The sequence below is a fragment of the Pezoporus wallicus genome, unplaced genomic scaffold (genome assembly GCF_028554395.1).
Source record: "Pezoporus wallicus isolate ANWC-B61680 ecotype Strahan unplaced genomic scaffold, APGP_CSIRO_Pwel_v1 contig_16, whole genome shotgun sequence".
Classification (NCBI taxonomy): domain Eukaryota; kingdom Metazoa; phylum Chordata; class Aves; order Psittaciformes; family Psittacidae; genus Pezoporus; species Pezoporus wallicus.
The window spans coordinates 1,648,298-1,659,210 of NW_026641478.1; the positions used below are offsets into that span (position 1 = coordinate 1,648,298).

The window sequence follows — 10,913 nt, forward strand, 5'->3', positions numbered from 1 at the left end:
ACACAGTAAGACAGCTTCCTATCAAAGATGTCAACTAGTTCTTTTACAGCATTACCAAATATATCTTGCATATGCTTGGTTTAGAAGATGTATGTAGGCTACTGAAAGCAACAGGACTATCCACATTCTTAAAGTTAAGCATATGGTTAATACCACAGCTTTTTTATATTAATGTAAATAGCTAAGTCCTACAGGTGACCTTCTCCAACAAAGAAATGTTTTTATAGCAGGCCGGGAGAATGGAAATAAATTATATGCTTTGTAAAGACAGACAATGCTGGCATCCATTAAAACATGATATAAAACTAATTAAAATATTAAGTTTACATTTTTATTACATTTGGGAAAGTATAGTTCAAAAACAATAGTTTTAGCTATGTTTTTAAAGAACGTTCAAACTATTAATAAGCCGTGACTAGATTTATCACCAATAAAAATGTAATACATTGTTTGATCTGCTCTTAAAAATACAGTACCTATAACCTGAAAGCAGCTTTTTTCTGTCCCATACATTAAATCATGATCTAGGTCTTCATTAAAAAAAAAAAAAAAAATCACTACTATGAGAACAATATGAAATCAAGGTTACCAAAGATGTAATTAAATAGTAATAAAAAAATATATTTATCTATTACCTGTTCCCTTTATAGTTTACTTTATGTAACTACTTTCTTTTTGATCCCTTACAACTGTTTTATGTCAGATGAAAAAGCAAAACATTTCCCAAAAGTAAGATTTAAAAATTATTTCTATCATATGACAATTTGTAAATGTCTGAGAGACATGTCCTGAACAACAGCTTTTGGTCCAAATGTAAAATACCTATTACCTGTTCTCAGTACAGTATCATTAACAAGCGCTCTAATACGAACATTATTCAGAGCTATGAACTTCAGTCATGACACTGTAACGTTACAAATATATTTTATCTGTCAATTATGCTAAAAATGTTTGCAGCAGTCCCACGTACTTCCCTTCTTCCCCCTTCTCCCAGCCCCATCCAATTCCAGTATGTAACTGTTATTTTGCCAGCCAGGCAATCTGTACATACACCTATGTACAGGGCTCTCAGTCATACAACCTAAGAAACAAATTAAACATAAAAACCCATGTCTTAATAATTAAGGTGTACTTTTTTTTTCTAGTATTTTAGTATTGCATAGAATATAATGTAAGAAAATGTGTCTGAAAGCTCTACTTGAACTCAAGCTTGTTTTGGATGAAAAGGAATTTAAGCAGAATTTAGCCATTTGGCTGATTTAGGGAATAATCCTAAAAATTCTGAGGATAAGTAAAATTTCATGACCAAACATTCTCTTATTTGAATGCAAAAAGAACGGGCAGTTAGTGTGGCAAGGTGCACCAGGAAATCTGAATTCACCTGCTCCACTGCTTCTGGACTATGGTTAATTTCAGCCTTCAGATGGACATAAAATCCCACTGTTTGATACTTGCAACAAACTTTTTGTGTGGTTTTTTTCATACTAAATTAACTTTCTTTTTCATGAGGAAGATGCAAAGTATGCAGGATGCAAAGAAAATACCTACAGTAAACTAGCTTTGGAGTGAACAGGGTACCATTAATCAGAATAATGAACTGGAAGTTATGTGTTACCCACACAAGTATTCTCAAGGGTGCACAATAAAAGCTTTACATTGTTTTATTACATCAAAAGTATAATATTGAGAATATTAAAAACAAAAACAAAAAAAAAAGTTTATACTATTTTAGAAAGTTTCTGTTTATTCCTAATAAACTGTTTGGATATGCATGATTTACAAGACCTTTCCATACAATTCTGCAAATTGTATTTGTATATATTCATGCACCTGCCACAGGAAGATGTTGACTCTAAATGCAATTATCACAAAACATTGTTTAAAGCAACGTGAACTGAAATACATTTTGTGATACATTTCCTCACAACACATGCAAGCAGTTTGATAAGTTTTGGTGAAATGTACCCTGAACTGCCCTACAGGGCCCTTTCAATCCAATATCCCATCTCTAAAACAGACCTATGGAAATTCACAGGAGAGAATGCAAGTATCCGGTGTTTACAGAGCTAGCCTTCCTTGGTTTGGTTTCCCAGCTCATTGCTATCAGTGATTTAGAGTAAAGAATTCCAGACTGGGATGCAACTGTTTGGTCAAATGCTGAGATCCTACCTCTCACAAAATTCAGTGACAGCATTTTTCTACTTTATGCTATGGAAAATACACTACTCTTTTTCTTCCACTAAAAAAGAAAAATAGTTTAAAACAGTTCACAGTTATTCACAGTTAATATAAAAATTACATATTTAATAATTACACTTCAATATTCCTCAATGCTTACAAAATGAAACCTTAGCACTTGTTAGGAGATGCTCCCTACTAAGCACTGTATCAGATAAATAAGCAGAACATAGTAGGTTAAGGATAAAGTTGAAGTAACCTGGATTCAAGTCACAGAATACCTTGATTCTAAATATAAAGATTTTTGATTTCTGTTTCACAACTCTGGAAAATAATTTAAATGATAATGGAAAAAGAAAAATTCTTCCTTAATGCATGATGAAGAAATTATCTATATATGAATTAACTCTCTGGATCATAATAGCTTTTTGCAGATGACTCTTCAGCCCTATCACTTAAATACGTATTTAGGCAACTAAAAATTTACTGTCAGTTCCTATTATGTCAGTCCACATTATGGCACTGTTACAGTATGCACATTTAAAGATTATTGAAAAAATTACTGTTCATGTGAAGTATATAATTTGCAAAACGTTAATAACTATTTTAAAACAATGAATGGAATTAACTCATAATGCAAAGCAGGCGCTCCAAATGTTGTTTTAAAAACAAAACATATTTAATTTATAAAAGAAGAAGGAGGATCTAAATCCAGTCCTGTTGCTTAAAAACAGGCATCATGGCTGTTCTGGACTTCCAGTTTGCTGGTTTGCACAATTTTGATAAAACTCGGTAGTTTCTGACTAGTCCCTCTGCTCTTCTACAGCCAGAAATTCTTTCTCACAGCTAAACTTGTAAGGCTCCTTCATGAAGAGGCAATGCTGAAAGGGTTTTACCTGTATCAGACCAGAAGAGATAGCAGTAATAATTCAGTATACCTACAATATAGTTCAAGAGGAAAATATTAAAATTCAATCCGGTGTATGACAATTCTGTGCTTCATATGCAATTCACTTTAGATGATGAATCGCAGAGATAGGCAAGAACAGACGTCTGGAACAATCCAGTAACAGAAGAGAACAGAAGAAATACTACCTGGCAGTCAAACAAATTTAACATTTCCAAGAAGCATTCGGAACACACTCCAGATCACAAAATATTAAGCAGGCTTATAAGATTACTTTGAGTGCATTTTGGTTTACAGCACGGAGAGGTCTCAGAGGAGAGAATGAGTGTGGGCACAGCAGCCCCCCAAGAGCCAGCCCATAGGGGATACACTTCAGGGTGCTCCTACACAGCACCCAGTGGGACCCACAGCCCCAGATACTGTGCCTGCAGCTCCAGAGAGTGGAGGCCTAAGATTGAAGTGAGCATGTGAACAGAGAGAGGAACGGTTTCTGGAAATAACAAAGCTATTTGCTGCGCTTTCACACAGTCCGTTCTCCTAAGCTGATGGAAAAGTGACAATAAAACTGCATTTTTATGTAAGCTACCAGTGAAATGTTCCTTAAAAATAATAATAAAAAAAACCCACAAAACTACTTTACTGATATTCATAGCTATGAGATAAAGCGGGAGTTAATCAAATTGAATACTTGAGGAAAATATGTGAAGTCATCAGGGAAAATACTCCCTCTGCCCAACACTAGCAGCCCCTCACGCCCCTGCACTGGAACAGCACCAGCAGCACTGCACAACAGGTGACAAATGTTCACTGGGGAGAAGTGTTCCCTTCCTCAAGTATCAGACACTGGGCTACTGTTAGGGACCAACTATTAGATCAAAAGTCTGTTCTGTTGCAGTTAAGTGTGGTCCAAAGATCTCAGCTTTTAATCTGTATTATTTACCAGTAAATAAATACCATGAGATGGATATTAAAATTCTGTAATTGCTAGTGGCTGGAGTCTTTTTAGGGTTTTTCCAGTCTGATGAAGCCACTTCCAAACCTTTTACTCCTTCTTTATAGGTACTACAATTTATCCTCTGACCTTCCAGAAGTCGCCTTTGCTTGTAAAACCTACCATATTTCTGCTGATTATATTTTAGTAATCTGTGGCAAGCAGGAAGGTCATCAATATAAACCACAGACACTATGTATTTGACATTCCTTTCAGCTGCACTTGCTGACCTGTTCATTTGAAATATCTGTGATCTGCACTAACCTATCTGGGTGAGATACTCCTTTAATTAATACAAACACAAAAAGCCTATGCAAGCGTGCAGTATTCAGTAAACAAGTACATGCTAAGTCCACATAATTTGAGAAAAGCAGAAGCTAGCCAACAGAGACTGAATAACTGCCATGTAAGACAGGCTTTGAAGGGAACTGTTTCATGTTCGGCATCTTTCCCCTTTATATTCAAAAATCGATTAGGTTGTTTTCCAAAATTTGCAAATAGTTTCCAAACAGTGTTGAATAATTCCCAGCTTTAAGTATGAATGTCAATGAACTCACTCGAAATCATCTTCAAATGTCAGAAAAGATTAACGTGTCCTGGCCACATGAGGGAGGTCAGAAGGCACATGCTTTTAGTCTTTACTCGGGTGTGCACGATCCAAAGCCAGCCTGAGTCTATGGGAAAACTCCATGAAGGGACCCTGCATGGTAAAATTCCACAACAAGTGTTCAAAACACAAGGGACCAGGAACAGTCTGGGATCAATATCTTCCAGGTCATTAATCCTGGGCAGGTGACATCCAGTGCGCAGTTCGCTACTCTCTTTCACGCACACGCTCAAGAAACCCGACTCGATTGGCATCTAGTAGCTCTAAATATTTTCCATGTTTTGCCTTTATCCTTCCCTTATTTGTTTGGCATATGGCTTTCTAGCATCCCATTAATGACAAACCATTTAATCGGAATGGAAGCTAAATGCACAGTTTGCTATTTCCTGGATTTCTGTTAGGCGACCAGTGCTTTTTATGAGGAAAATAAAAGCAAAGGTCAGTATGACCAGAAAAGAAAAGTCATCTTCCATAACGGAAGCTTATTTTTCCAGTGAACTGATACAGAAGCTTAATTTAGAAAAAGGTCCTTTAGTATCATGTTATTATTGGTAGTATCACAAATAAACACAGAAACCAGTTCACTTTACAGACCTCCACATTAAGCATTCAATAGAAAACCCCTTGGTGTTTCACTGATTTTTGTTTGATTGATTTTTTTTTTTTTTTAAATAGCAATATCACAGTTAAAATGTACCATTTTGGTGAAACACTTCTAAAACTTTTCCATCTCAAAGTAAGTTACTATAAATTATTTCCACAACAACTGGCAACTAATGATTCAATCCTTTTAAAGAACAACAAAGTAATGGCTTTATCTGGATGCCTTTTTTTGATTAAATAACATATTAACCTTGATGAAGCTTTCCAAAAAGAGATCAGTGTATTCAAGTGCATCAGCTGATTATGAGACAAATATAACAGTGATAACATGCTGGTTCAAAATTTTTGAATCTGATGAGTATAACCATTTAGCCACTAGGATGGAGTTGGCTCTTACAGCTTCCATCTCGACAGTTAAGTGTTCACCCAAGATACAAAAAGACATTACCCTACTAAATATGCAGTCACTTAGAGTCTGGAAAGATAACTTAAAATTGCTAAACCAAGTAGATCAAAATATCCTGTGTAATTACTGTAACGTCAGAAATAATTTCAAATAATTTGTAAGGAAAGAAGAATCAGAATGAAATGTATGGAGGGGAAACCCAGAGAGTAAACACAATTTATCTTCTGATGATATCATCCGTTTTGACCAAAACTCACTGACCCACTTTGCTTTATTCGTCTATACTGTAGTAACACATTTTGTATACCTATTGTATATCCTTTCCATTAAGTTATTTGCTTAATGGATGTATAAATAAGTCTAGTACAATTATGCTTTTTAAGGGTCAAATCCTATCCACTTCTGAACCTACTACTGTAATTTCTACGATGCTGGATGGTAACAGAGCAGACCTCAGAAACAGCTGAAACATGGCCGATTCTGTGCTGTTGACATAATCAACCCATGGAACAACCTGGCTGCCAAACCCTTTCAGAACCCTGCCAAGCCCAGGAATTGGTGTCCCCATGCTCCTGTACCACCCCCACCCAAAAAAAAGTTTCTCGCTTCTCTATTTTTTAATTTCACGCAATCAAATTACAACACACACATTATAACCGTGGCAAAATAAAACTTCCATGAGTTTATTTTAAGGACCAGATCTTGGAACTTGTGCAGAGTAGTCAGAAGTTACATGACACACACACACAAAAGTCTAAAAGCAGCTATTAATATTCATGTTGATCCCACATGAAATAACAGTAGAGCTACCCGAGCAGCTACAGTTATGTCAGCGCTTAGAAGTTATTCCAAGCTGTTTTGTCCTGCTACCCTGAATATTCAGGAACTTCAACAATCCATCTAGCAACAGCTACTGCAGTGACAGGGCTCTACTTCGCCGGGCTCTATGCTAATGAGTCCCAACTACCCCCAACTAACTCGGGCAGGGGGGACGGAGGGAACGGCACACCCCCCGCCATGAGGAGAAGGGAGGGGAGGGGAGAGGAGAGGGAGGGAAGGAGTACGGCATCGCCTGGGGTTAATTCCCCACGTGTTGGCTGTGGCTGCACCTTGAAATCTGACAATAGGAAACTGGAACGAGCTCGGTCTGTTTATTTGCATGTACCGAAAGTAACATCGGGACTTTGCCTACGACATCGCTCCGGGGGCAGCTCCTGCCGCCGCTTCTGCCCGGCAGACCCGGAGAGGAGCTCTCCGGCCAAGTTACGGAGGGTGGCCCGGGAGCTGGCGGCGCTTCCGACCGCTCTCATCTCGGGGTCACGGCAGTTATGCGATCCCCTTCCCGTATAAGCAGATACAGCCCTGTAACCTACAGATGGAGAGATAGCAGCCCCACTCTTTCGCACTCGGCTGCAAAGCGGGCAGCTATTGCAGCAGGCATTTCCTCTCTTGCAAGCTCCCCCTGCCCCCCCGCCCCCCTTGCCCCCAACACCCCTCCCCGTTGTAGGAAGTTTGGAGCTTCACCTCTCCTCCGTCGTCCCCCCGCCCCGACCCGCGGGGAGCGCGGCGTTACCCCGCTCCGTCCCCGCCACCGCGCCCGCGTTATTCTGCGCCGTAACAGGATTCAGAGTCGCCAAATCCCTCCTGCGCTCCCGCTGGCCCCGTCGCCTCCTCCCCGGCTGCCGGGACCCGGGGGCTGCTGGCACCTGCTCTACCGGGACCGCACTCTCCCCTCCCCCCACGGGAAGCAGCCCATCCCGGCCGCCTGGCACCTCTCCCCGCTATCCCAAAGCAGCCACCGCCACCTCCTCCTCCTCGCCGTCTTCCCGCCCTCCGTCCCCGTCCCATCCCCGTCTCCCCCCCATTCGCCATGTGGCAACTGCCTCATAAGACATACAAAAAGTGCTCTCATGCTTCGATTACATGACAGCGGCTGATGGAAAAGTGGCCTCCGTTCACCCCGGTCAAGGCCCTCCGCACGGGAAGCGGCTCCGCGCCCCGACCCATTTACCCGAAACCCGGGTGTCCGTGTGCTGCCCGAGTGTGTCCCCCCTCCCTCCGCGACCGCTCCCCGCCCACTCCCGTGCACCCTTCGGGCAGCTTTTTCCCAGGGCTGCTCGTTTTAAAGCTACATCCAGGGATAAACTTAGAGCGGGGTGACTATCGCTTAAAAAGCACTTTTAGGCCGCGCTGCCCCCTCCCCGCTCCCGCTGGCCCTCCCCTCCCCGCATAAGCAGCGTACTGCGCTGCCCGCGGCCGCCGGGAGCCTGCGGACGCCTCGGCCGGAGGGAGAGAAGGGAACAATGACAAGGCGACACTTGCTAGGCACAGAGGGAGGGGGACACAAACACCCCTTCCCGTCTTTCCCTCCGTCCCACCAAGAAACGGCACGGCCGGCTCAGGAGGAGGCCGCCTGGGTGCTGGGGCAGCAGGGGAGAGAGAAGAGGGCGACTGCATGTGGCCTGCGAGCGCGGGTCTCTCCCCTCCACCCCCTGCCCCGGGGCCGAGCGTTGGCTGCGGGAAGCAGCGGGAAAGAGCGCAGCGCACGCCGGGCCGGGCCGCACCGCACGGGGGTGGGACGGGAGGCGGTGGCGAGGAGGGGGCGCGGGCTATGCGTGTGCCTTGCGGCGGTTACCTGGCGTTGGTGCAGTCGTTGTAGAGGGTCTCGAAATCCTTCCTGGAGATGAGTTTGCAGCGGTTGACCCCGGGCTGGATAGCCCCCAGCCCCCTCAGGATGCGGACCTGCTCCACGTTGCAGACCACAGGCGTGATCTCCAGCCGCTTCAGCTTGGTGTAGACCGTGTGCAAGCCCCCCACCAAGTGCTTCAGGAAGAGGTCGAAAGCCTGGGGCAGGCAGATGAGCTCGCAGCCCTCCACGGTGAAGGAGGCTACTTTGGCCCCCCTCAGATCCACCATCTTGCACTCGTTATTCTGGGGGGTGTTCTCCACCGGGGACGGGGTCGAGTACACGGGCTTGCCGGGCAGACTGCTGGCCGCGCTGGCTGCGCTGGCATTGGGAGTGGAGGTGCCGCCGCTGCTGCCGCCGCTACTGCTGCCGCCGCCAGTGCCCAGGCTGGGGCTGCCGCCGCCGCTGCCGCCGCTGCTGCTGCCGTTACCGCCGCCGCCGCTGGTGGTGGAGGTGACTGTGGCCGTCGCCGCCGCTGCGATGGGCTCCGGGCGGAATAGGTTTGTCCCCGAAGCGGCCGGCGGGGGAGCGATGGACGGAGACGGAGAGGAGGTGGCTGACGAGGAGGTGGCCGACGAGGAGGTGGTGGTGGTGGTAGTGCAGGCGGCAGAAGTTGAGACCGGAGGTTGAGGGGGGACCAGCTGGGTCGGAGGGATCAAAGCAGCCGGTACGGCCATGGTCACATATACGGCGGAGGGGGCAGGGGGAGGGGGGAAAAGTTCCCACACACACGCAGGGAAAAGGGAAAAAAAAATAACAAAAAAAAAGGAGGAAAGGAGAGAAGGGAGAAGGGGGGAGAAGAAGGGGGGGATAACCCTGGATCAGGTGCTGCGGCGAGCGAGAGCAGGGGGCAGAGTGAGAGAGAGAACGCACAAAGTGTCCCGCAAGTGGGGACGGAGGAGGAGGAGGAGGAGGAGAAGTCCGCTCCGGGCGGCGGGGCTGGGGCCGAGGGGAGGGGGAGGGCAGTTTCTTTTTGTGGTCCTTGCTCTAGCACCACGTTAAAGACGAAGGTGAAAAAGAGGAGGTTTGAAGGACTTCAGTTCTCTCTGGCAAGTACATTGATCAAAGATTGAGAGGCGAATGACAGAGAGAAAATGAGCTGGGAAGTACTGGCTGCTGCTGCTGCCGCCGCCGCCGCTCGCTCGCTGGACGAGTTGTTGTTGTCACACGGTGCGGAGGGGAGGAGCTCCGGCAACTTGAAATACCCTTTGAAGCAGCAAAAGGCTCACTCACTAGTATTAACCCGAATTATCCAACCAGGAACCCGGAGCAGGAAAACAGAGAGGGAAACAGAAGTCTTTTTCTCCCCCCTCCCCTTACAGGAACCGTTAGATTACATGTTTCATATTTCACCCCACCAGAGACTGGATGTAATTTTCCCAGCCCTTTTCAGAAATCGCTTGTCAACACAGTTTGTGGAGAAACACGAGCGTCTCCAGCCTTCCCCCGGAGCGGGGCGCGGGGCGGGCGCTAGCCGCGCACCTTGTTGGGGCCGGGGCACCCGCGGACAAAAGCGGAAACCTCCGGACCGGTCTGTTACTCTTGTTGTTGTTTGTTGTCCTCCCGGGACCACAAACGTGGAGGGAGTTGTTGTTGGGGGTTTGGCGGCAGCGCCGAGGCCCCTTCGTTGCGTGGCGCCGGGGACGGTCCTGCTTGGGGACGCGACTCCGCGGGTCACGCCGCCGGGAAACCGTGTCGAGGAGGGCAGCAGCGACATACAAGTAATTTAGGAGAGGGGAAGGAGGCCGGCCTGGCCCGGGCAGGTACCGCTGCGCAACAGGTGCCGGCACCGCGCAGAAGGCGCGCAGAAAACTCGTCGACCCTCAAGCCAGTCAGCGCGCAAACTGAGCTGCTGCGCTTGCCCACGCATGCGCAGTTGCGCAGCGGGCAGGGTAGGACGCGCCTCGCCTGGCGTGGTCGGGCCCCACTCGTGTCCGCGGTACTAGCGCGCCGCTGGCGCGGGGAATGCTGATCTAACTCGTGGTATGCCCCCTCCAGTGGGGCGTCGGTGTCGGTCGGGGAAGCCCGGAGCTTGGTTTTGCTTTTGTGGAGGGCACTTGGCGTGTTTAAAGGGGCAAAGAAGCGGCTGTTCGGATAGATCGGGGGGGTCTGCAGAAGTGGGGTTCAGCGTGTGCGTAGTTCTCCTGCTTTAAAAATATACACTACGTGTTTAATTGTGATGAACGTATGTGCCCATAGCTGCTTTTTTATTATGTGAGGTATGACTCATGGGATGACACATATACAAAGTGGATAATCTCAACTGTAGTAATTCAGTGCAGGGGAATTTCCACATTACCAGATGTAAACTGTTCTTGTATGATCTACTTGCTTATTTTAAAGTTCAATTTACGGGAATTCATGTTCTAATACGTGTTCTAAAGGACAAAGGTGATCTTTGCTTGTGAAAGTTTAGCAGAGCAGTGCACTAAAATTTTAAAATTTACAAATAAACCCAGGAAAATACAAAGTGGCATTTTGTTTTGAAGTCTCGCATACTGGAAAAGACTTCTTACTGTCGTTTTTAGGTGCTTT

At 45.9% G+C, this 10,913-nt stretch overlaps 1 protein-coding gene across 5 annotated transcripts in view; it reads right to left on the minus strand.

Moving 5' to 3' along the window:
* Positions 1-9,158, minus strand: part of DACH1 (dachshund family transcription factor 1) — a 374,062-nt gene extending 364,904 nt beyond the window's left edge. For 3 of the 5 annotated variants that reach the window (XM_057424081.1, XM_057424080.1, XM_057424082.1), the window contains exon 1: positions 8,328-9,120. In XM_057424081.1, the coding sequence (XP_057280064.1) occupies positions 8,328-9,055 (728 nt within the window). In that variant the 5' untranslated portion in view covers positions 9,056-9,120. Of the gene's footprint in view, positions 1-8,327 lie in introns of all 5 variants that reach the window. The other 2 variants (XM_057424085.1, XM_057424083.1) reach the window with 1 other exon arrangement.
* Positions 9,159-10,913: the final 1,755 nt, after the last annotated feature.